The sequence below is a fragment of the Myxine glutinosa genome, chromosome 7, assembly GCF_964187855.1.
Source record: "Myxine glutinosa chromosome 7, kmMyxGlut1.1, whole genome shotgun sequence".
NCBI lineage: Eukaryota > Metazoa > Chordata > Myxini > Myxiniformes > Myxinidae > Myxine > Myxine glutinosa.
The window spans coordinates 118,701,386-118,728,414 of record NC_136267.1 but is presented as its reverse complement, the minus strand read 5'-3'; the positions used below and the strand labels follow the sequence as shown (position 1 = coordinate 118,728,414).

Here is a 27,029-nt window from a genome sequence, read left to right as displayed (position 1 = left end):
GTGGCAACCACACTCCGGCATGCAGATTTTTACTAAATGGAGCAACTTCCTTCTGAAAAACAATAAAGCAACAAGCAATAAACGTTTTGACGGTGGAGAACCAATCCAGGATGTGGGAATTTATGTGGAGCAATACAAGTCCTTCGAACATTGAACCACCCAACCACTCAGGAAGGGAATGAATGGGATCTTGACAAAACTGCCCAAAAGCAAACTGTATCCTACATTTGAGTTATGCAGTTAGACTCCATAGGTTGTGCAATGTAATAAATAAGTCATTTTCTGTGTGTGTGTGTGTGTGTGTGTGTGTGTGTGTGTGTGTGTGTGTGTGTGTGTGTGTGTGTGTGTGTGTGTGTGTGTGTGTGTGTGTGTGAGATACCAATCATGCCCAAACTACTGGGCCAATTGCCACCAAACTAGACACATTTCATCAAATTGGACCTCTTGTTGAACATTGACTACTTGGTTTTTTATGACCATGGCTAATGATGATATTGCTACATTAAATTCAAATTATATTCTGGCAGTTTGTGGGTGTGGCCTCGACATCACCTGTTTCTGTCCCCCCCCCCCCCCCTCCCTACGGCAAACCTGAGTCCCCTATCCTCTCCACCTCGTGCCTCCGAGCCCAAAACCGTGAGACTTGTGTGAGAACCGTGCTGTCCCGTCAAGATGCCTCCACTTTGAGGTGAGCTCCTTTCCCTGCTTCACTCCCATCAGAGTTGACCCTTTAACCCCTCCACTCCCTGCTATTCCTCCATTTCATGTTCTCCTGTCCAGATAATTTCGTCCATTCGACAAAGCCTCTCGTTTGTAAACAATGGCTCCAATGCACCACCAATGTGCACTCGTGAAAGACTTGCCCCAGCCAGCCAGCGAAAGTAGGGTTACCATATTTTAACCTTCAAAAAAACAGGGCACTCCAGAGTGTTAATGTATTATGGGTGCGTGTTTGTGAGGGAATAGCCCTGGATTAATGGTTGTGGATGTTAGAGAAAGGAAGGAGTTGCCTTTGGCATTCTCTGCGGGTGACTTTGTTCTAACATTTTTCTGCAGTCAGTGTCCCTCACATCCCCCCATTCCCTCCCTCTCTCAGATACCTCAGGACGTACGTGGAACGCCAGCAGCCCCTCCTAGTGAAACTGAAAATGCAGAACCACTGCTCACTTCCACTCACGTGTCCCTCTTTATCCCCATCTGTGAACACTCTCTTCAATCTCATTCTTCTCTCCAGGTTCACCACCTCTCAAATCACCCCCCCATCCACAACCATGATCTCTTCTACATCTGTTAAACTAGTCAACCCCCCCTACTCCCCAAACAAGACCGATAATCTAATAGCGGCGTAGCCAGGCATAAATCTGCTGGGTGGAGGATCTACTGTCCCCCTGTCATGTGACCAGATCCTCAAGTCGGATTGGTGGACGTTTGTGAGGGACATACATATATACGTACGTACACTGGACGGACAAACGCTGTTTCAGACGGCATTGCCATACAGGCTACACCGTAAAAATATGGCTGCCAAACCATGTGAGCGATGACATTATCAATAATTTTTTTCCTTCACCATTTTATCCCTAGATCACGCTCATGAAATTTCATACTGATCGGATCAAGCGTTCTACTTGTCGATTTATGACGTCATAATGAAGGCACCTATGTCATCATCATTAACATATGTTATTTCCCATGGGGAGTACTTTACAATGAGCCACATTTCAACTTTTTACACGGAGCGGTTTCGGAGACTGTATTGTGGTGCGAAGATTTTCAGTTTTTCCAAGGTGGTGCCCGTACCACGTGACCTATGACGTCATAATTATCATTAAACAAAACCAACAGTCTAACAACGGCGTAGCCGGGCTTGTTTGGTCTTTCATTTGAAGAGGATAGGATGACCTGGGTTGGGATACCAGTTTGTCGTTAGCAAATAATGCAAGTATTAATTTTGTTGAATTCAGGCATGGACAGCCGATTCGTGAATGACTGGTAAATAAACAGCGAATGGCAAATGATGAACCAATAAATTCCACATTCCTGTGCCACCTTCAGTCAAACGTCAGGCAATGACAGCAGGTTCTCTATATTTTCATTCCAAACAGCATCATTCATCATTCCAATCCTCATTCATCATTCCAATCACAAATTAATACTACGGTATAAATATAACAAAATAAAATGTTAAATCGCGATTGTAATAACTGTAGTGGTTACGAAACGAGTCCCCCGGTCATGTGACCAGATCCTCAGCTCTGATTGGTGTACGTTTGTGAGGACATACTGACAGACAAACGCTGTTCTAGAGTCTAAAGTATGTCATTTAAGGTGTAAAGGGTTGGAATTATCTGGAGTATAAAGGGTCTTAAAACACCTAAAAGGGTCTGGAGGTCATAGGGGTCTGCAGTGTATGAAAAAGGCTGAAAGGTATGAAGGTCTAAAAGGTAGAAAGAAGTCTAAGAGTTCGGGGTCTGAAGGATCTTAGGGATCTGGGGGGGTCTTAGGAATCTTAAAAGGTCCTCTGGGTCTAAATTAAGGATCTTATTGGGTGTTAGGGGTCTAAATGGTGTCGGGGATCTTAAAGGGTCTTACGGGTGTAAAGGTTCTTAAGGGTCTGAAAGTTCTTAGGTGTTCCAAAAGACCTTATGGGTCTAAGAGGGTCTTATTAGTCCAAAAGGGCCTAAGGGATCTTAAATGGTCTTCTAGGTCTAAATTTATGGTCCTATGAAGAAATAGGGGTCTAAAGGGTCGACAAGGATCTAAACGGTCTTAGAGGGTCTAAAAGGTCTTTTGGGTCTTAAAAGTCTTAGTGGTATAAAATATCTTATGGCTCTGAAGGGTCTTCAGGATATAAAGGGTCTTCAAGGGTGTTAGGTGTCTAAATGGTCTTAGGGATATTAAAGGTATTGGAGGTCTAATGGGGTCCTAGAGTTCTTAAAGGGTCTAAATAGGTATTAGGGGTCTAAAGCGTCTTAGTGGCCTTGAAGGTTATTAGGGGTCTAAAGGTTCTCTGGTATTAAAGGGTGTTAAAGTTCTAAATGGTCTCAGGTGTCCTAAGGGGTTTAAAGTCCCAGGGGTCTAAAGAGTCTCAGGGATATTAAAGGGTGTTAAAGTTCTAAATAGTGATAGGGGTCTAAAAGGTCTAAAATGATCTTAGGGGTATAAGGGGTCTAAAGTGTCTTAGGGGTTGAAAGGGTATCAGGGGTATTAAAGTTCTAAATGATATTAGGGGTTCTAAAGGGTCTTAGTGGTCTAAAAATACTTGGAGATCTAAAGGCTATTGCGGGGTCTTAGGGGTCTAAAGGGTCTTAGGCGACTAAGAGGGTCTTAGGGATATTAAAGGGTGTTATTGGGTTCTCAGGGTTCTTATGGTTGGAAAGGGTCTGTAGGATTTCAGGGGTCTTAAGGGTCTTCGTGGTCTTAATGGGTCTGAGTGTTGTAAAGGGTCTAAAGGGTCTTTATTATCTTAAAGGATTTAAGGTCATTCTAAAGGGTCTAATGTAATTAACACACATCGTCACATTCTGTGCGGACAAACAAACGAACTCAAATGAACAAGTTCTCCTTTGACGAGGTAAACATGAACTACGCGGAAAGTCTCGATGAAACTGTTTCAGAACAAAACACGAACAGGCAGACACCTTTATACGTAAACAACATGAATGTACAGGTGGAGCAGACATTTGTTTCCCAGGCATTAAACGTTAAATCTACGGGACGTAAACAATTCGATGACATTGTTTACCACGATTATTACGGGAAGAAGAGGTCACGGGTTAAGATAACATTGGGAATAGTAACTGGGACCAGTTAGTTATCTCCTCGTCAGCGGAACCCAGAGGAGGGCTGAACGCGCCGATATGTATAAAGCTCCAGCGGAGGCGACAATCTCGGAGGGACTGAGGTGGAGGGTTTGGAGGTGAGACCATGGGGGCAGGTGTCCAGCACCGCACCTGGGCTCTTGCCCTCGTGTTTGTAGGTATATCGTGGAACGTCCGCGGAGAGGTACGTTCGGAGCTCTGATATATTTGTACACACAATAACATTCCGTACCGGTGCTTCAGCCACCTGTCCCAGTTCGTAGCCCGTGTGTGCACATTAATCAATGCGCTGCGTACCTGCTTTTGAAAAGGGAAGGATGTTGTGTGTCGGTGCGGATCGTCGGATACGCGGAGCCCACATTGGAACCAATTGGCTCAATCGGCTCCATTGGCGACTGAGTGTGTACAGGATAATGATGCAACCAGTAGATCGCTTTTGTAGCGAATGCAGGTAGCACGTGTGTGTGTGTGTGTGTGTGTGTGTGTGTGTGTGTGTGTGTGTGTGTGTGTGTGTGTGTGTGTGTGTGTGTGTGTGTGTGTGTGTGTGTGTGTGTGTGTGTGTGTGTGTGTGGTTTTGGGTTTACAGCATTCTTGTCGCATAATGTTTGATTTTGGTTGTTTTCCGTCCAAAGGATCTGTTTATCTGGCATTCCAAAGCAAGAGTGCTGGACACGTGATTCGTTTGTTTGTTTCCCCACAAGTTTCTCATAAATGCTGGAATCTGTTTAAAAAGTATCACGACGTGTTGTTGTATACCTGTACTCCTACACGGTTACAATGAAGCAGACACATTATGATAGTCTGATATCGGGGATATTATTTTAGGTTAGAATTATAACCATCAAAATGAACATGTAGTGAGAAATGACATGTGGATGTGAAGCACAAGTGATGATCAACAAGTCTGTGGCTAACATCAAGAGTGAATTCGGAAAAGCTCCATCTTTCTACATTTTAAATCCTAAGCTTTCCTTTTCTATTTATCCATTTTAGAACACTTTTATCCTTTCATCCGATCTCCGACGGGGAAGACCGAGAAACACTTGGCTAAAGATGGTGGAAGAAGAAATGCGGGCAAGGGGGTTAACAAGGGGAGATGCAGAAAATAGGGAAAAATGGAGAAGATTGTCATGGGGACCGCAAGGCTAACCCCCGCTCTAGCAGGGAAAATGGCCTTAAAATTCCTGTTGTTGTTGTTGTTGTTGTTGTATCCGATCTCCTACTTCTAACTTAGGCCACTAACTTATTGATAACATCTAATACAACCTGATGTGCATGTAGTCAGGTTCACTATGTTTTTTCGTTCAAAATCATGGTAGATTAGCAAACCTATACATTTTTGGAAACGTTATTACATGGAAAATCTGAAAATCAATGTTTACATTTGCCAATTCCGACCAATTCGATTCGACCAATTCGACCAATCGACCAATTCCATTCGACCAATTCGACCATTCGACCATTCGCTTCGATCGACCATTCGACCAATTCGATCGATTAGATTCGATTCATCGAATTCGATTCGATCGACCATTCGACCAATTCGATTTGCCAATCAATTTGCCCGACCTTTGCTTGTGTGGAACGGACTGTGAAAACGATGCGGACTATATTGTCGGATACGACACACAGGACAGTGATGACGAACTCTAAATGGCATATTCTGTAATCGTGTATGTTTGATGCCATTGACTGCCTGTGTATATTTTGTCATTGACTGCCTGTGTAGATGTGAAGTTATACTGACTGCATGTGTATATATGATTTTGCTGACTGCCTGTGTATGTTTGGTGATATGAATTATTGTGACACATTTTGATGTTATTAACTGCCTGTACAAAATGATAACATGTATTTGATTATGCAACTTATCGCGAATATAAAGACAGTATTTTGCAATTCAAAACCTTTGATTCGTGTCTTACCATTCCCCATAGCACTAATTTGATACTTTCATTGGATTCCTTGTCCCTGAAAATATAGGTTTAGTATATATTTTAAAGTTTTTAGGGTAATTAGAGGCAGAAATAGAACAAAATATGTATTTTACAGTGGCCATTTTGAAAATCCAAAATGGTCGCCATACAGGTATCTCTCCAAATGTAAACATCGATTTTTAGTTTCCTTATGCTATAACCTTTCCAAAAATGTATAGGTTTGCTAATCTACCATGATTTTGAACGAAATATAATTTATTGACATAGTGAACCTGACTAATGCGTATGTACAAATGATAAAATATCCAGGAAAACCAAGAGGGATAATTGTTTTGCTAATATGTCCGCTATCAAGTTTCAGTTCAATATTGTCCTGTGACTGCTCTCAGTTAAGACCGAGAGTGAGCCACGGATGGAAACGAGTGTTAATGGAGGCCTTCAACTTAAATTGATGGCGGATGATACGCGAGGAGGAACAAGAGTACCGACTTACCTGGACGGCCTCGCTGATGTCTTCAACCTGCAAAAAGTAACTCAAACGGGAACGGGTTTAAAATGTACAAAGGAAATAATGGAAGGATTTATTTTAAACCGAACCCGATAACAAGAAAAGCGCGCAGATAAACTAAAACCTAAATGGAGCGCTCCCTCACCAGACTTAGAACACGGACGAAGGGAAAATAAATGGAAAGGAATGGGTGTATGTGTGTACTTAGCTCCAACTCGATTGGTCGTCCCGCCAGGAACCCCCAAAGACCGTCCGAGGCCTTGGCGTCGTTGCGCGGGAAACGCGCTCGTTGGCGCGAAGCAGGCCTCACCGGGCGACTCGCTCGCCCCTGGCTCGTCACGCTCCAGCGGCAAGCCGCACTTGTACGCTCGTCACTCGCACGGAGAACCCAGCTCTTCGTCCACGCTCTTCCTCCTTACGTCCAAATGAACAGGGGAACGAGGAGACGATGCCAGCACACAATCGCTTGCACCGAGGTCCAAACGTCAAGCAGGCACAAGAGCGAGAAGGAGGATCAGAACACCAGCTCACCAGCACAAAATGTCCGCCAGACTGTCCTTTTACGTCCTGTGGGCTGACGTCATTGGTCCTCCCCTCCAATGCCCACAGGACACGCAGCCCAGGTTCAGCTCTCTCCCAATCAGTGAGTCGCCCGCCTTCGTGATGCAATCTGCCTTTCTCTACCAATCAGTCAGCCGCTTCTTTCCTTCTTACATCATTGGCCACGCTGTTCCAATTGGTCGACTCCCACCCAATAGCGAGTCCTTCTGGGCGTGGCTCCCGGCCTGCCTGTTTTGATGTTGCCATACAAGCTGGTGATGTATCTGGCCGCGGTTCCATCGGCAGTGCTCCGAACTGGCTTCCGGTGGGTTTTATTGTGGGGGGGGGGGGGGGGGGGGTGGGTGGGATTTAATTAGTGTACTTGGGCCATTATATTGTAATATGTCTAAAGTGCGGTGCCATAAAGGACAACAGGATGATTACCAGGTTCTACGGACAGGGGAATTGGCATAATTCCTACGACAATTAGTACAAGGGTCATCCTTGTACGACCACGGAGATACACTTACCTGACATTCGGCTAAACAGGTCCCTGACTTATGTACATAGAAGTGGTTCTTTCTACCCACGATCACCGAAGCACCTACCTATACAGATCTACCTGACTCTATATGTCACTCTACCCCACTGACCTAACAATATGTTAAAGGGTAAGGGTGAAAAGTCTGGAACTGACCCATGTATAATATGTGATATCTTCTAAATTAAAAAAGGGCACAACTCAGTGAAAATTGGTGAAAGTCTCCAAAATTCAAACTCGTTATGTAAGTTATAATGAAGCCATGTACCAAGTTTCACTTGAATATTGATAAGGGTATGTGGAAAAAGTGGATAAAACTACAGGTGGGACGGACAGACAGAGAACAAATCTACAGCCCCCTCCGGGTAGGGGACTAATAACAGGTGAGAATGAAAAATGGCCAAAGAGACGGACTAGATGCTGCTATATCATTTTGGGAATCGCACATTGAAGAGCCGAAAGACTCCATGAACTACGTGTGAAAGCATCACACAAAATGTTCCATTAGCTTTTTGAGAAAGTGAAACTCCATCGAGTAGTGTGGTCACATTTTAGATAATTCAGTTCCACCTGTAAATCATCTTCGGAAAGGTGAGAAACAACTCTTCGGTTTTTGGTAGATTCTCTGCTCCATCCCAGTAACAACTCGCTAACAACTCGCTCAAAACATGGACAGGACTGATGAAAAATTAAACGACCAAACTGTCTGTTACAATTGTCATTCAAGAATTCTGACCATTGTGTTCACCTATTAGACAGGTTCACTATGTTTTTTCGTTCAAAATCATGGTAGATTAGCAAACCTATACATTTTTGGAAACGTTATTACATGGAAAATCTGAAAATCAATGTTTACATTTGCCAATTCCGACCAATTCGATTCGACCAATTCGACCAATCGACCAATTCCATTCGACCAATTCGACCATTCGACCAATCGCTTCGATCGACCATTCGACCATTCGACCAATTCGATCGATTCGATTCGATTCATCGAATTTGATTCGATCGACCATTCGACCAATTCGATTTGCCAATCAATTTGACCGACCTTTGCTTGTGTGGAACGGACTGTGAAAACGATGCGGACTATATTGTCGGATACGACACACAGGACAGTGATGACGAACTCTAAATGGCATATTCTGTAATCGTGTATGTTTGATGCCATTGACTGCCTGTGTATATTTTGTCATTGACTGCCTGTGTCGATGTGAAGTTATACTGACTGCATGTGTATATATGATTTTGCTGACTGCCTGTGTATGTTTGGTGATATGAATTATTGTGACACATTTTGATGTTATTAACTGCCTGTACAAAATGATAACATGTATTTGATTATGCAACTTATCGCGAATATAAAGACAGTATTTTGCAATTCAAAACCTTTGATTTGTGTCTTACCATTCCCCATAGCACTAATTTGATACTTTCATTGGATTCCTTGTCCCTGAAAATATAGGTTTAGTATATATTTTTAAAGTTTTTAGGGTAATTAGAGGCAGAAATAGAACAAAATATGTATTTTACAGTGGCCATTTTGAAAATCCAAAATGGCCGCCATACAGGTATCTCTCCAAATGTAAACATTGATTTTTAGTTTCCTTATGCTATAACCTTTCCAAAAATGTATAGGTTTGCTAATCTACCATGATTTTGAACGGAATATAATTGATTGACATAGTGAACCTGACTATATCATTCATAGTTTGCAGTTTATAGCTCTCATTCCCAGGTGCCAATTAGAAACGGCAGACTGAATGTGGTTTGAGGCAGTAAATCCATCGATAAGTCAATGTGATGGTGACGTTCGGCCAATAAGCTGCTTTTTACGTGTGCCTAACTCCTTGTTACCTCAGCACACATCCCTTTCATGTTCATATTTTGAAAGTAAGAGAAGGTTACATTGTGTGAGACTCATAAGATTATTTAAAGTTAATGTACTTGCTTTTCAGGGGGTTTTTTCTCCTGTTTTATTAGCATGACCAGTATAAACGCCCGTCAAAAATGGGTGGTTGAAACAGTTTATTCGACAGTGCAGCCTCGTGGGCATGCCAAAGTCTGAAGCCTCGGCCTAGTAGGTGCGCTTTTATCTTCTTTATTTATGAGACATCCTACGGATGTAAATGAACACTCGTTTTACTCTGCGCGCATTGCACATACGTGCAGCAAATTTCACCTCCCTGCGCCTTGTATTTATTGTTATTAAAACAAGACCGAAAGTCTAACCGCGGGGTAGCCAGGCTTGTAAAATATTATAAACCACAAACACATGATTAGCTTTTTAAACATTCGTTAATGCTGTTTATAATATTAAACAAAGAAATTTGGAGGAATCCCGACATCCCTGAGGCAAGTTTTACTTACAGAACTGAGGGAAGATCTACTGTAATCTATATACCCCACAAGGGTTGAATTAATAACGTGCTATCAAAAAACCGAGCTGAATTTCTTACTTCCGCGGTTGTTAGGACCGTACACCACTTATCATCGATTCATGAACCATACACCGCTTCAATCAATTAACTTTGTATTCACGACATGGGGATTAAAGTGCTCTGGTCATATTTACTATATTATTATTATTATTATTGGTTCACGAGTTATCAAGTGACCACTATATTCGTCATGTGTGTGCGTCTGTCTGTGTGTCTGTCTGTCCGCAGCATAACTACCTGATGATATCATCCGATCTTGATGAAACTTGGGTGGGAGGTTGATATCATGATCTAGTTGTGTCCTGCCTAGAGTGGGCGTATTGCGCCCATTGTGGGCGGAGCCACGCCCGAAAAAGATGTCTTTTTAGGGGGTAATCGAGTTCAAGCTACATCTTCTCCGAGGGGTTTGGTGGAATCTGACAGGGGTTTCGATATTTGGTTTGGCCAATGTCATGTGTCTAGCCCCACGGAGCTCGATTTTTCATTTTCTTTTTTCATTTTTTTTTTTTCATTTCATTTTTCACCGAATTTTCGGTATTGTGTAGCTAACTAACCTCATAACTGATTATACATTATTTTCTATCTCATTTCAAGGTCAGTAACCTTCGTTTTGACATTTCCGGGCCTGGCCTGTCCGGGCCTGTTTCGGTTATAGTCTGTCCTTTGTCATTGAATACCGCTCGCTCGTGAACCATCGTCGTCTTCTGACTTGTTACTATTACGAAAACGATACACTACTGTATTAATAAACCTGGGCTTAATTTGTCCAAAGCGGTCCGAAGGTGAGGCATAAAGTCTAAGGCCTATACATACCGTATTGTTGGAAGAGACGTAACGCAGATGCTTTCGATATTTGAAGGTCATTTTAACAATCGGTTTGTTTGTGTTTCACACTGAATGAAAAACGTAAAGGTAGAGCATGGCGATTGTGATATATGACAGGTTCGACGATATGTTCGGCATGAATGAAATTGGAATCAAAATGGCGGAGTGTGAGGAGTCAGGCGCCGTACTGCCGTAATGACATCAGACGTAATCACATCACCCTGTCATGTGACCAGAACCTCAGTTCTGATTGGTATATGTTTGAGAGGACATATATACATACGGACAAACATTGTTCTAGACGGCTTTGCCCTATGGGCAACGCCGTAAAAAAAACCCGCTTCTGTACACCACCTTTGAGGCTCGGTTTGCAAGCCACCGTCTACAATTCCAATATAAGAGACATATTACTCTTTTCTGGAAGATGTTTTTCGAGTTTGTTTTAACCACAAAAACAGACCGTGGTGAACACACATTTGTGTTAAAAGATTGACCTTTAAACCCCAACTCAAACCTACCCTTATGAAGGTGGACAGACATCTGTGCAAACACACAAACTGACTGTGTTTTATGTAGCCGATCAAATGCTACAGACCTTAATTATTTCGTGTGTTCATAAAGTCCTTGTACAACTTTGAACTTTTACAACTTTTGATGTATACATGATAGAAACAATATAAATGGTGCATGAAAGTATCATTCATCAGGTTTTGGTTTTGTCAATGTTGTTATGAATGTTGTTGTCTTTGCTGTTGTTGAATACACAATTGTCCTGGGTTTCTTGACGAGTTGACATTTTCTGGTGACGCAACTTCTACATCAGTGGTAAAGTCAACCACCACAATTACCACATTTGGTTCCTGAACTACGACAACTACAACTTTCACACACCACCTTGTACCAACAAGACTAGGCCCCAGCCGCTTTGTTTCAAATATGTGACAGTTTTTGAATGAGTGACATCAGTGACAAGTGACTCAGACAAGTGGATTGGTAGACATTGCCCAATTACTTGGCCACCTCCTTCACCTGATCTGTCCTCATTGGACTACATTTTATGGGGCCATGTTAAAACTGGTGTTTATTCATCAAAACCACATTTTTTGTGGTGAACGTAGGGCTATGATCACAAATGCAATTCGTGAAATTGCTCAGCAACAACTGGAGAATGTTTTCAACAAGTTGGAATATCGGATTAAATGATCTACTGCATTATGAAAGATGGCGGATATGTTGAAGACTAAAAAATTGAACCGTATTGAGTAAAAACCAGATGGATTATGCTGCCATGCACCATTGCACCATGTACAGTTTGTTACCTCTGCCACCAAAGGTGGATGGGGGTTATGTTTTCACCCCTGTCTGTCTGTCCGTTTGTCTGTATGTGTCCATTTGTGAACAAAATATCTCAAAGTTGTGGACGTATTCGTACGAAATTTGGCAGAGATGTAGCGTATGCGACAAGGACGAAATGATTAGATTTTGGTGAAGATCCGGATTCGGATCCGGCTACTAGAATTTTAAAAGTGATTCTTCACCATTGGGAGATAATGCCAAAAACGATATATAGCAGGATATCTCAAAAAGGTTATGGACGGATTTGGACAAAACTTGGTGCACCGATTGGATGTCTGACAAGGAAGATTCGATTCGATGTTTGTGAATATCTAAATATAGATTCAGATATGAGAATTATTTAATTTTTTACGTGATTCTTCACTATTGGGAGATAGGATCAAAAACTATACACAGCAGGATATCTCAAAAAAGTTATGGACGGATTTGGACAAAACTTCGTGCACCGATTGGATGTCTGACAAGGAAGATTCGATTCGATGTTTGCGAATATCTGAATTTAGATTCGGATATGAGATTTATTTAATTTTTTTAGTGATTCTTCACCATTGGGAGATAGGACCAAAAACGATATATAGCAGGATATCTCAAAAAAGTTATGGACGGATTTGGACAAAACTTCGTGCACCGATTGGATGTCTGACAAGGAAGATTCGATTCGATGTTTGCGAATATCTGAATTTAGATTCGGATATGAGAATTATTTAATTTTTTAAGTGATTCTTCACCATTGGGAGATTGGACCAAAAACTATACATAGCAGGATATCTCAAAAAAGTTATGGACGGATTTGGACAAAACTTGGTGCACCGATTGGATGTCTGACAAGGAAGATTCGATTCGATTTTTGTGAATATAGATTCGGATATGAGAATTATTTATTTTTTAAAGTGATTCTTTACCATTTGGAGATTGGACCAAAAACGATATATAGCAGGATATCTCAAAAAGTTATGAATGGATTTGGACGAAACTTGGTGAACAGGTTGGGTGTGTGACAAGGAAGAATCGATTCGATTTTGGTGAAGATCCGGATACAGCTAGTATAATTTTCTAAGTGATTCTTCGATCACCATTGGGAGATTATGGCCAAAAACAATACAAAGCAGGATATCTCAAAGAGATGTGGACGGATGATTTGGATTAAATGTGATTCTGTATTGTGATTTTCTGGTCTACTCTGGGATACAAAACGTAAACCGTTCACCTATCGAAGGTATATGCTCTCTACTGAGTGCCGTTCTAGTTTTCTTGTTTATATCTTGTGTAAGTTACATCAAACGTTATAAAAGTTCAAAGTTGCACAAACTACAAGAAAAAAAAGAAGAAATCTTCAAGTTAAAATGCAACATCTGACGTCATTGCAAGCTGTGAAAGACACAGAAATTCCCATGTCAAATGCAGTGCTGACTGCTACACAAATACTGCAGGATCAGTCAGTCTGAAGGTTTTAAAAGTCTTTGTGGCTGCACCACTTTGTGGCTGCACCCTCTCGGGGAAGGGAAACGATCTGTTGATTTGTTTCTGGTTCCTGTTGAGAGAAACCTTTTTAGAGAAAGAAGTCTGGTGGAAGCATTGTTATTCCACCGAGTCTGTTTGGGTGGAGATCTGCGAATATGTTGGCTTGTTTAGCGTTCCCGTCTGAACGGATGGCTTATTATGCTGGAGAGCACCCGGGGGGGGGGGGGGGGACATAACAAACTTTATGATGTATACTTCAGCCCCAATACCAAAGTACATGGTCAAACAAAGCTCATCAAGCTGATACGCATGCCCCTTGGCCCAAACGCTCATGGTCATACAATAAACGTATTATGTTTGAGTCGCATTGGCTATCAGCATGGAGTGAGTTTCGTTGGCGTCTACAATGACAATTTGTTTTGTGTATGCCCACTTTTATCTTTCAGGATATGGTCAGTTGTACTGGCACTGCTGGTGCCTCTCTTCACAACTTCTCTGCCATTACCATAGACGGTCAACGAGTAATTGATCTGAACACACTACGAGGCCGTCACGTACTTGTGGTCAATGTTGCCACGTTCTGAGGGCTTACCTTTCAATACATAGGTAGGTGAAGCCGAACCTTTGCCGTCATAGTCTATCACGAAGAACCTCGTTATTTTTAAGGTGCTTAAAACTCTCATTGAGCGTCAATGAATCATAGACATCTTGGATACTGTGTTGAGCATACAGTTGCATCTTTTTGAGAGTCTAAGCAACACAGTAAATATTCTGACATTTTTTGTGACTGTTATCAATGTTGAATCATGTTTATGTAATCGTTTTCAAAGTTCCTAGTTGTCAGCACTGGCTGTATCTATTTAGTGCAAAACAAGCCATTTTCTGCTGCCATCATGTTTTATTTCGAGATATCCACGTTTTCTAATTGTGAGTCCTCTTCTTTTGAATGTAATGAGGTTGATTTGTCATCTGGGCCTATCTACATATTGTATACATATATGATGGAGGAGGGGAGTTATATATATTTAAAAAAAACTTGAGTAAAGTATGGGGAGAGGAGGATAGCAGAGAAAAGGAATGTTGGAGAGGTTTTTGGGGTTTTTTTTAACATGGTTTTAAGGGTCATAATATAAGAGCTAGAACACAAATCGCACACACGAACTAGGCTTCGGACAAACAACCACAAAGTGGCGTCATTTCTCAAAGCACTCTAGATGCTAGCGACGTCGACTTTTTTTGTATACAGAGTCGAGGCACGTGGAAGAGCTAGAACACAAAACGGATCAGGACGTAACATAACAAAAGAAACAGGAGAAAGAGAAGGGGGGAAATGCCAACAACAGGGATGAGGAAGAAAATAGACGGAGACGGAAAAACAAGGGATACGGGTAACGATGAGGGATACCGGGTAAGGGAGAATGCAAGAGATGGACAATATGGATAGGATATAGAAGCAAAATTTGGGCTGGGGTGGTTTAATGGGTGTAGAAAAGATCAAGATCGTGGTTTTGGGTGGGGGATGATCTGAGATGGTGGTGAACAGCCGTTATGGAACACATGAAGGAAAGAATTAGATTGAAGAGAACATGGAAGTTGGTTCCACAGGTGGAAAAATAGGAACAAATGAGTGGAGGTGAGCAGTGATCCTGGAGTATCACTAGAAGAGGATTGCTGGTGGATCACGTGTGCCATGCAGAAACCTGGGGATGAGGGGGACAAATCATGGAGATGCCAAACATCTCCATGCCATGCCAAAACACGTGACCTATGACATCATCATTTTCAAACTATACGTTTGTTAGATGATATTAGATGTTAGGTGCTGTTAGATGATATTTGTAAAATTTTGCATCGTAGGGTGAACGGTTTCAGATATAATTATTTAATATTTTCCTTCAATCCAATATGGCTGCCAAACCATGTGACCTATGATGTCATAAATTTAATATTTCAATACAAATGGGTCATAGATCATGTGCATGCAATTTCAGATTTTTTTGGATAAGGAATTCGATTAAAACATTTTTGGCTGGTATACCACTTCACCTATGATGTCATCATTATCATGCTTTTGTTCCCCATTGGGAGTACTTGACAATGTGCCAAGTTTCAAATTTTTCCATTCAGCGGTTTCCGAGATAATTTTTTCATTATATGCTTTTAATCCAAGATGGCTGCCATACCATGTGCCCTATGACGTCACAATTATCAAAACATTCTGCATGGGTGTCACTCCTACCCTGAAAGTTTAGTCTCAATCGGACATATGGTTGCTGAGAAAAACTGAAAAAAAACGATGCCCATACGGATGTACGTATGGATGGATGGACGGACGGACAACCCGAAAACATAATGCCTCCGGCGACTTTGTTGGCAGAGGCATAAAAAGTATATACAAGGTGTCCACAAAGTCGCACATCATAGGCAAAACATTTATTTGTAAGGTTGGCTTCATCACCACATTCAAAACATCACTCAAGACCCACCTGTTCAACACTGCATTCAACATTTAACCCACAGCATTTAACCCCTGACTATCTCTTCTCCTTCCTTTTGCCTTGATTATTTACCTGTTGATTTTTGTCTTTTTGCACTTGTTGTTTTTGTACTCTGTCAAAGCGTCTTTGGGCTTCTTGAAAAGCGCTATATAAAATAAATGTATTATTATTATTATCAGTTGTTCGAAATGTCCCACCAATCTCAAAACATGTTTGTAAACGGAAAAGCAGGTTTCTCTGAATGTTCTTTCACATATCCGGGCTAATTGTTGAATTAAATAATTTCATTTCCTATGATAAATATAATCAATTAAATAATTTCCTATAATGCACAACTTTGTGGACACCCTGTAGAACAGAATGGAGGTCATATTAACCACCTTTAGAGGCCATGTTTCCCCGCAAAGCGGGGGTTGGCCTTTTTCGGGAACCGTGTTTGTTGTTGTTTTTCGGTCCCCTTTTTGAAGCAATGTTTTACGGCCGGATGCCCTTCCTGACGCCAACCCTTTTTGCCGCCTTTAACGACAAACAGGGAATTACCAGTGAAATGGTACTCAATTTGCCGACCTCGGAAGGATGACAGGCTGAGTCAACCCCCCTGGCGTTAATTCAGCGATCGACCGGGATTCGAACCCAGGATCCTAGGCCGGCACCCTAGCCGCTAGCCCAACACCAGGGATCATATTGAGTGGAGGTCATATTGAGTTTAATTATTGTTTCTTGAGGATTGTACAAATATTTCACAAAAAAATCTTTCATATGTGTCACTGGTGTTGAGTTCCGATTTTTTGTTTTCATTTACCTTTTTGTATCTCTCTCACCGATGGTATAGCAGGTATTTCCAAATGGAAAATGTTAATTCGACTGTACTGAAGGAATAAAGAGGATGTAACTTTACCAGGGTGTGCGTCGTGTTCTATTGTCAGGCGCATTTTACCTTCCTTACTCTACATAAGCACAAATATTCTTTAATATCTTCGTAAGTGTGCATATTGCGTAAGCAGCAACACTGCGCATGTCTTTTCTAGATCTGAATGCACTACAAACAGAGATTAATGACGATCTCACCATTCTGGGCTTTCCTTGCAATCAGTTCGGGCTGCAAGAACCGGGGAAGGATTCAGAGATTCTGAATGGACTAAAGTGAGCACAACTCCACACTCGCATTACTATTGCTGTGCACTAAAAGGCCACACATGCATGGTGCTCATTGGTTTTGTTGCTGCTCGTTATTCTGGAGTTGTTTTACATTTTACATTGTGGAAGTCTCATGGGGTGGGCTTCAGCAATTATTACATATAGAATGCTGACAATAAAGATACATTAATGTACTTTCACATGAATAACTATAGGCGATAATAAGTGACAATGTACATACTGACTTCATCCTTCCGAGGTCGGCAAATCGAGTACCAGTTCACTGGTAATTCTCTGTGTGTCGCAAGAGGCGACTAACAGGGTTGGCGGCAGGAAGGGCATCCGGCCATAAAACATTGCTTCAAAAAGGGGACCACAGTGCCCGAAAAAGGCCAACCCCTGCTCTGTGGGGAAAAATGGCCTCTAAAGGTGGTTCATACTGACAGTAGTTGTAAGGGGTGTTGCAAAACATTTTACCGTTTTTTTCCTCTGAATGCGTGCACAACCGTAACGGGTTCTCGGGGGAAAAAAAGGTAAAATGTTTTGCAACAACTCCTTATATAGGATTGTGGTGTTGGGAGTTACGTGAATATATATTAAGGAATGCATGATGGACATGATGAACAGGCTAACCCCCGCTCTAGCAGGGAAAATGGCCTTAAAATGCATGTTGTTGTTTGTTTGTTGCATGATGGACGGAAAATGACGAGGTGTAACCTGTAGTGCAGTGACGTCAGAGAAGATGTGGAGAGGAGATGGAAGACAGATGCCATTAAACGGTTGAGCTGAGGAACATGTGTGTCTGCAAGGATATACAATTCACGCCATCTATATATGAATGAATGACCGTTTTAAGGCCATTTTCCCCGCTACAGCGGGGGTTAGCCTTGCGGGCCCCATGACAATCATGGTCCCCTGTTTGAGGCAATGTTTTTTATGGCCGGATGCCCTTCCTGACGCCAACCCTTGGTCACCTCTTACGATGCACAGGGATAGGGTGTACCTATTCTAAATCGGGGTGCACACTGGGATCATTCATCCCAGCAAGTTGGTACTCAATTTGCCGACCTCGGAAGGATGACAGGCTGAGTCAACCTCCCGGCGTTAATTCAGCGATCGATCGGGATTCGAACCCAGGATCCTAGGATCCCAAGCCGGCACCCTAACCGCAAAGCCAACACCAGGCTAACTGCACATGTCTGACTTGTCTGACTTGTCTGACATCTATAAATACATTAAAAACATTAAAACAAGAAACATTAAAACAAGGAATTACATTAAAACGTGACAAGTTCCACCTCATGCTGGACGAGATTGAGTATGTTGGATTTGTCATTTCGGTTGCGGGGGTATTCCCGACAAAACAGAAACTTAAAGCTATCCAACAGGCAGGATCCCATCCTCGTCGCCAGTTGTAGTGTGCGTAGCTTCAGTAAACAGCAACAGGAATGAGAATCAAGAGGCTTTCTTTATTCGGCATTCTCTCCCTCCTGCGCATGCGCACCCTTCCTCCATTAACCCCCAATCACGTGGTTCCCCGAACCAACAGACACAGCAAAAAGCCCTATTGTATTTATTTCTCTGTCACGGAGGAAGTGACCTCACGTTCACGGAAGTGACTCACATTCGTTACTGAACGGGAGCACATGCATTATCAGTGTTGGTGCCATTTGCCATTTTGTTTCCAACCATAAAAGGTGAAATTATTTCATCCAAAACTTTTACTACAGTAACACGCATCTGAATTTGGATTGATTGCATGACCAATCCAGTTGTTTTCACAATTACTTGTACATATAATGATAGAGGTGAGACATAATATTAATAAAAATAAAGTAATTTTTATGTATTAGTAAACAAGAACGATAGTCTAACAATGGCACAGCCAGGCTTGGATATGCTGACTGGAGGATCTGCTGTCCCCTCGTCATGTGACCAGATCCTCAGCTCTGATTGGTGGACGTTTGTGAGGGACATGCATACATACACCGGACGGACAGAAAAATGCTGTTCCAGACGGCATTGCCCTATGGGCTACACCGTAAAAAAAATACAATCATACTTGAACAATAGCAAATCCACAAGTCTGTGAGTTGTATTCTTTAACAACTGTGCTGTTATGGTGCTGATGTGGGGGGATGCTGTTGGCCCCATCATTTTTAATGGGCTTCACACGATATTTGAGAAATAACTGCTGAGATAATTACCAAATGGGCCAAGCTGAGCTGTAATTATTACTAAACGATGAAATTCACTGTAACCGGAGACTTCCTTGTGTTTGAGTTTTGGGGCTTGCGGCTGGAGCCACCAATGTATTTTATTTTGTAAAACAGATATGTTACCCCCTCCCCCACTTTTGTGAAATAATTACACTAGCTTGTTACAATTAACATCCCCTCCCCCCACACTTTCTCTTGTAAAGTCTAAGAATATTTACAACAATAATTACATTTGCAGCTTAGCCTGAGAACAAATTATGTTTGAAAAGGAAAGAAAACGTAACACAAATAAGCATTAATCTGGTTAAAAAAGGTAAACAACCAAACATTTTCTAACAGAGGCTTTCTTTCCTAAATCTACTGCAATATCCAGTTTAAGAGTCCATTTCCTGATATACTGTATGTATGTATAGTCAGGTCCGCGACCGATGAAGACCAACCTTGGACGGATAGCCGGTCGGTCCTTGGACGGATAGCCGGAGGCAATCAAGCCGAAAATTGGCGGTACTTTTTGGCGCACACGGGACAAAAGGCAACGGGGTGCTTACCTGCACGGAGCGCACGGGGCTTATATCTGAAACCCACAAACACAGAAACACGACAAAACAAATGAAATGCACAGTAGGGAATTTAATGAAATTAAATCACGGAAATAAAATGAATGGTGAGGTAAATCTATAATCCTAACGTGAGACGTCTCCACTCAGACATGAAAACAGATGGGAATGATTAAAGAAAATAAAAGAAAATCCACCCTTTTATTTGCTGGCACTCAGCTCTGGTCTCATCAAGCACTTTGGTGGGGTCAGCCGACGAGAGGACCGCGCGTCAAAGCACCCGAACAATGGCCTCAGTCAATCACGCCAGCACACCGAGCTATGCAGCAGGCAGCCAAACGTCCCCCACTCGATCCCGGGCCAGCCAGCACAACGCGGTACTTAGCTCCCCCGAAGAGCACCGTGTCAAACAACACCCCTGGCTCCAATGCTGCAAGGTTCTCTGGGTTCCGAACAGCTCTCCCCAAGCGCACACGAGTAGACAAGGGTGGCGGTAGACAAGATGGGGAGACAAAACAAGACAAAACATATAAGAAGGGTAGCGGTAGACAAGATGGGGAGAGAAGTAGAGGCACAAACACAACATTTGAGAGCAGGGACATTGGGAGATCTGTGAGACGGAGAGGGCTTGGGGGGAGGAGGCATGAGAAGGGGGAGGGGGGTGGGAGAAGTATAAAACACAAGGACACTGCAAGGACTTCCAGGAAAGAAGTTGGTATTTCAAAAAAGTGGATCTGGGGTGAAATTAACAGGGGTAGAAAAGATCAATGTTTTGGATGGGGGAAGATAAGAGATGGTGGTGACAGCTGTTTTAAAGACCTGGAGGGAGGAGTGGGATTGAAGAGAGTGAGGGAGTTTGTTCCAGAGGCGGGAGAAAAGTGGAATGAAGGAGTGAAGGTGAGCAGCGAGTCTTGATTTTGGCAGTTTAACCATAAGAGGGTTGCAGGTGGATCTTGTGCGACCTGTAGGAATATTTGGGGGACAGAGCCCAGAGAGAGCTGGGGGGGGCAAGGCCGGAGCGGAGTTGGTAGAAGACAGAAAGACCACCAACCTGCCTGCGGTGAGTAAGTGAAAGTCCCTCGGAGTTAGCTTCATCGCGGGAGATTCCAATGATTCTGAAAGCTTTGGTTTCAACAGCGTGAAGCCGAGCTAGGTGTGAGGCAGGAGCACCGGCCCAAAGGGGAGAACAGTATTCCATTGAGCTGTGGATGAAAGCCTTGCATGTGGTGAGGAGCTCAGGTGTGCCAAGGAAGGACTTCGCACAATGGAGGATGCCCAGTCGGCGACTGGCTTTGGAGGCCAGATTGGAAATGTGGTTTTCCCAGGAAAGACCATGGCAGATAGTGAGACCCAAAAGCTTGAGTGGCAGACCTTATTGGAGAGGATTGTTCAGAAAGTAGATGGGAGGGTTGTCCAGTCGGTCTTTTCGGAGAGACATAGTAAGTGTGACACTTGTCAGGATTGAAAGACATGTTCCACTTGTTTGACCAGTCTGATTTTGTCCAGGTCTGCAGAGAGTGAGGAGGCTGCAGACTGCCGATCTGAGGGATGAGGAATGGAGTGGCAGAGAGTGGAGTCATCAGCAAAGAGGTAGAGAGGATTTTCAAGAGAGTCAGAGGGATCATTGATGAAGACCAGAAAAAGCACAGGGCCCAGAACACTGCCTTGGGGAACTCCAGCCTGAACAGGAAGGGGGAGATGAGAGAAACCCATTCAGGGCCACACATTGACTACGACTAGAGAGGAAGTCCGCAAGCCACGCGTGGACATTTCCATGGATACCATAGGAGGAGAGTTTGGTGAGCAGAGCGGGGTGCCAGACCGTATCGAAAGCACGTGATATGTCAAGGGAGACAGCTCTAATTTTCTGTTTGGCATTGAGGACCTCCATCCATTGTTGAGATAGCAGAAGCAGCATGTCCAGAGTAGAGTGACCTCATCTGAAACCAAATTGGTCAGAGATTAAGCCATTGGAGAAGAGGAAAGATTTGATATCCGAAGCAATGATGGATTCCATGACTTTGCTGATAATTGGGAGGTTGATTGGTCTGTAGTTGCAAGGATCTGTTTTTGCACATTTTTTGTGTAAAGCGGTGATGTTGGCTGATTTCCAAGCTGATGGCAGATGACCTTGAGCAAAAGAGAGGGTGAAGAGAACAGAGTGAGGGAGTGAAAGAGTGGCAGAGTAGAATTTTGGGATCCGTGGGCTGATTTCGTCAGGTCCAGTTGCAGAATCAGAGCCGAGGGTTGTCCAGTTTCAATTTTCGCCATCGTCCAGTTTCAATGTTATAAAGTTTGTTGCAAAGTGAACAGGGAATGCAGTAGATAAATCAAAGTGAGAGGCGTTCATTCGTCATTTTCAGCTTTTGTTTTTTGAAGAACATTTTGTCCATCAATTGGGGGACACGGTTCTTCTTCAATCTCCTTTTGTATATGCCCAATTGACAGATAAAAAACAGTTCTTCTTCTTCCTTCAATCAATACGTCACTCAAGACGTTTTACCAATACTGTACCTCATTCATGTCGCTTACACCTCGGTCCAATAGCTATTGCTCACCTGTAACACATCAACAGTGAGGGCATAGGTGATGATATCCACCCATTATCAACCCCTACTCCATTCCTGTCTCTCTCTCTTCTACTCCGATGAAGGGTAAGGCCCGAAACGTCAGTACAGGTACCCAGTGATTTTTTTTTTTTTTTACTGTGGATAACTCTAACCGTTTATTGTTATGTTTTTATTATCTTGTGCCACCAATGCAAACTGCTAGTACTGTGTTGGAATTAACTAACGGATTTTGTGCTGAGGTTAACCAGGGCAGGTCTCCTTGTTTGCAATGGAATTCATGTTAAGCTGAATACTGTGGTGTACGAGAACCTTTGCCACGTATTGTATTTGGGTGTATTTGGGTTTGGGGTTTTGCTGAAACTGAATAAATCTATTCTGAATCTGGGTCAATGGATGGGAAGTAATTGTGGTTTAGGCCTCCATCTTGGCTACGTCCCATGGGAATTTGTTTTTCAATTGCCATTCTCAATAATGGTTTGATGTCCATCTATAAATCAAATCCATCAGCAGGATTTTTTGTACATAAACATCTTTTCATTTAACTCTATTGAGTTTTGCATTTGTACATCATGCATTGTCTTGAGTTGCTGCAAACTCAGTGTCAAATCTCAGCTATAAGCAGAGACGTATTAGAAAATGTATGTGGGTTTTAAATACTGTATCTTGTACAGAGAAGCGATAGCTTCAATATATAAAACTCTGGCCTATTTGAATTGTTTGTTTTGAAATTAATGTCCACTGTATATAGTTTTTCCCCATCTATTTATATTAATTCTACCACCCCACTTTCCCATCTCCACACTCCACCCCTGCATTCTCAACAAAGGCACGTCCGCCCCGGACGAGGGTTTCAACCAAATTTTCAGATTTTCCAGAGAAATGATGTCAACGGTGAAAATGAACAGCCTTTATTCACCTTTCTGAAGGTTTGTAATTAACAAAAGCCAATTTAGTAACTTTTTTTCTTTATTACTGTTAGCATTTACTTTTGTGGAAAAAAGGTCCCCCCCACCCCCCTGCCTTCCCATGCCTCCTCCCCCCCCCTGCCTCCTCCCCCGAAGCTCTCTCCCACCCCCCCTGCCTACCCATGCCTCCTCCCCCCAAGCTCTCTCCCACCCCCCCCCCTGCCTCCTCCCCCCAAGCCCTCTCACTCCCACAGATCTCCCGCTGTCCCTGTTCTCTGCTGTTGTACTAGTGTGCTTCCCTCTCTCTCCCCCATCTTGTCTCCCGCTCCCTTTATTATATGTTTTGTGTGACCGTTTGTGTTTTTGTGATAGAGCTCTTACACGAGCCTCGATCTTGTATCCAAAAAAAAAAAATGGTTGTTGACGAACTGGAGTTTTTGACGTGCGAGTAAAAATATACTCAGCTAAAACATTGAACAAAGTGCCTTAATATTTTAAAAGGAAACCTTTACAACTCTCAGGATTGAATGTAAAGGTAATTTTCACTACTCAACAACTTTTTTTTTCTTTTTTTTGCAGAACGCATGCCCACCTGTTGGAAGCTCTTTTGGCGATCCTGTGAACCGGCTCTTCTGGAAGCCGATGAAAGTCAGCGACATCAAATGGAACTTTGAGAAGTTTCTCGTTGATCCACATGGCAATCCGGTCCGGCGCTATTTTTCTCGGGTGCAAGTCGGTGATGCACGAAGAGACATCATGTCAGTAGTTTCTCGGTGGAAATACACACAGAGGCTACTTAGGAGTGGTGGATAAGGGATCGACACATAATATTACAACAACACTGCGTAAACACTGCAGTGTTCCCAATTTATCTAGTTTACGATTTAATTTAACAATATTACAATGCAATATTACAATAATATAACAATATTACAATAATAAATTGAGAATATAAAGATTATTGTTAAATTCATCAAGATCATGATCACAAACATTGACATGGTGCCCGGATCAGTGAATATTGCCATCAATCTCCAAAAATAGAAAAAATAGCGGTTTAGGAAAAAAGATAAAACCTTTTTTTTTTTTCACAATCAAAACACTATTGTTGGTAAGCAAAGCATAACGAAACATGTTTCCGAAGAGCCAGGCTGAGAAGATGGAATCATGAGAGGTAGCTGAGGCTGCAGCGTAACTTAGCAGGTGGAGGCTTTTGGAATTTTACGAGGCTATCTTAAGCTTGATGTGGACTTTTGATTCCATAAAGTTAGAAAGAAAATAGAAGGTATTCCTACGCGACCATGTACATGCTTGTCCAATCAATGTGCCAGCACCTTGATGCCATATCTGCGTGTATATATTTGGTAAACAATGCAATGCCAACCAGATCCATGGTCCAAGGAGACGAAAACCACAAAGTGATGAGTTTGGATTATATGGGGATGATTTAGAACTTCCCAACCCACCTCTGATCGAATACTCAAGTCCTTTGAGGTCTGGCAGAAGAGAGGTCCATTGGTACCGTACCTACATTGCACTAACGTTGTTGAATTTCAAGTGTGTATGAATGATTGTTTCCACGCTTCAAACGCTGACGTCCAAATCTCCTGCAATTTCATGTGTAGCAATCCAGATATTCTACATAATCATTGGTTCAATGTTTTTGGCTGTGCAGTTGTCTGCTAGTGAGAAGCCTCAAGATTGCTCACCATTTCATGGGCATTTTGTTAATTCACTGCAACATTCCAACAAACTACATGAAGGACATGAATCACCAAATTGTACAAAGGGTGTCCTGTAAATGTCATGCTCTCCTTTACAAGGAACCGAATGATACGACTGTTCCACAGCCCTATAATGACCATTGGCCTCCATCTTTGTTTTACCCACAATGTTGTTCAGTGTCAATACCACGTTCACTATTAGCTCGTCCAGGGTACACAATATCATTGCATATCATTTCAGTATTTAACTCTTGATTTGACACATTCTCCAGTAAAATGTCCACGTCAACCATGTTGTCCAAGCCTGTGTAGTCATGAAACATTTGTAATCAATTAATTAGTTTTTATTTAAACGTAGCTTCGACATTGTACTTAACCTGCGCCTTACTCTGCAAAGACTGAATGCAAGGGGTTATATTTTAGGAAATTAGCACTTTGAGAATTTTTCGCCATTTATTTTACTCACATTGTTATTCCCTCCAGAGTGCATCGACAGCATTTGTATTAAGTCTTACCACCACACACTCGGTCGTCATGCTTCAATATGTCTGGGGTAAATGAAGGGCAGGTCTCAAACCACAGCCGTGGAAGATCTTGCCTCTGACATGCTGTATGGGACATCAAGACAGCCAGATGGGACTCTTTAGTGCATTCAAGTCTTGTTTGGCTGCATGTCGCATGCTGTGGGCCTAGACAATGGTTGGAAGAGTGAAGATTACGTTTGAGTGGAGGCAATTCTTCACGACAATAACATGAATGTCAAAGCTTTGGAGGGTTTGAATAAACATCATCAAAAATCTGTTTTGTTCTTTCTTTTGCTCTTCTTTTCAAATTTCTTTTTTTCTCTCTTTCTTTGTTGTTCCACGCATGATAAAAGTTGTATAAAATTTCATAATTTAATCTACTCATACACACTCCATATGAGAGCGGCAGGAAGGGTCATGTTATGATCCTTTCTGGGCTATATAGATTACAGTAGATCTAGGCTCGGGCCTCAATGGGCATATCTCGATCATTCCCGGGCTTTCGATTACTGTTACACTGTGAAACACGGGGATGATGGTTTTTAGCTGGGTCGGGATTCAAACCCAGGCTAGACAGCTTAGAGGAGTGTTCATACCTCTCGGCTATCCTACTTCTGTCAAAAGTTTTAGTGGGATTTGACTCTATTTCTTTTCAGAAATGCATTAGCACCTTTTTTCTTTTTTTTTACCATTTGAGCTATTGTCATCAAATTTTCACCAAAGGAAGGTTGGGAGGAGGGAATGGGGGGAAGGGGGGCAGGGAGAATAGGGGGGGGGGGGGTGAGGGAATGGGGAGGAGGGAAGGAAGGGGGTTCATCACCTTTTCGTTAAATATATGCTGGTGAATGTGGCGTTCATCCTGTTTCTGCGTTAAGTGTGATGCCGAACAGGAAGAAGAAGAAGCCGTACTACGAACTTCGTACACTTCCGGAATTGTTTGATGTATTTGTGTTCAAATGTCTGGTGATTGTTTTGTATTTATTTATGCAAATGTGTACTTGTATATAACTGTCATTAATTTTAAAAGGCTTAGGCATTTATCGAGCGATTTTTTTTTTTAACTCCAAAAAAACGAACCTTTTCCATTTTTTTGGGCCTAAAACACTCCCAGGCACTCACTGATGAACCTCTGAAAGTTTGACGAAGATCCGTTCAGCCATCTCTGAGAAAAATGGCGACACAGATAGACATCTCTCTTAGTCTTATATAGTAGATTTATAGATTCAAAGTTTGCAGCCGATAGCTGTCACGGGCCTTGAGAAGGCCATAGCATGTATGGGCTTTAGGATTTTGGCCTTCAGGCCTTGAACAGCTTCTTTCTTTCCTTGAACAGCGACGTGAAGGTAAGAAGGTACTGTTGAGGTCATATTTATTTTTTGGGAGGGATCATGTTATCTTCAGAGCAGCCCAAATATAGTTGACCGTGTGAAAAACATGGAGAAGATGGATGTAAGGCAGCAACCTT

At 42.4% G+C, this 27,029-nt stretch overlaps 1 protein-coding gene across 1 annotated transcript; it reads left to right on the top strand.

The window, feature by feature from the left end:
* Positions 1-3,783: 3,783 nt before the first annotated feature.
* On the top strand, positions 3,784-25,839 carry LOC137431508 (glutathione peroxidase 3-like). Its single transcript, XM_078782188.1, has 5 exons — positions 3,784-4,005; positions 13,877-14,036; positions 16,957-17,071; positions 23,238-23,337; positions 23,896-25,839. Exons 1-5 carry the CDS (start codon positions 3,928-3,930, stop codon positions 24,127-24,129), a joined length of 687 nt encoding a protein of 228 aa, XP_078638314.1. The 5' UTR covers positions 3,784-3,927; the 3' UTR covers positions 24,130-25,839.
* The last annotated feature ends 1,190 nt before the right edge of the window (positions 25,840-27,029 follow it).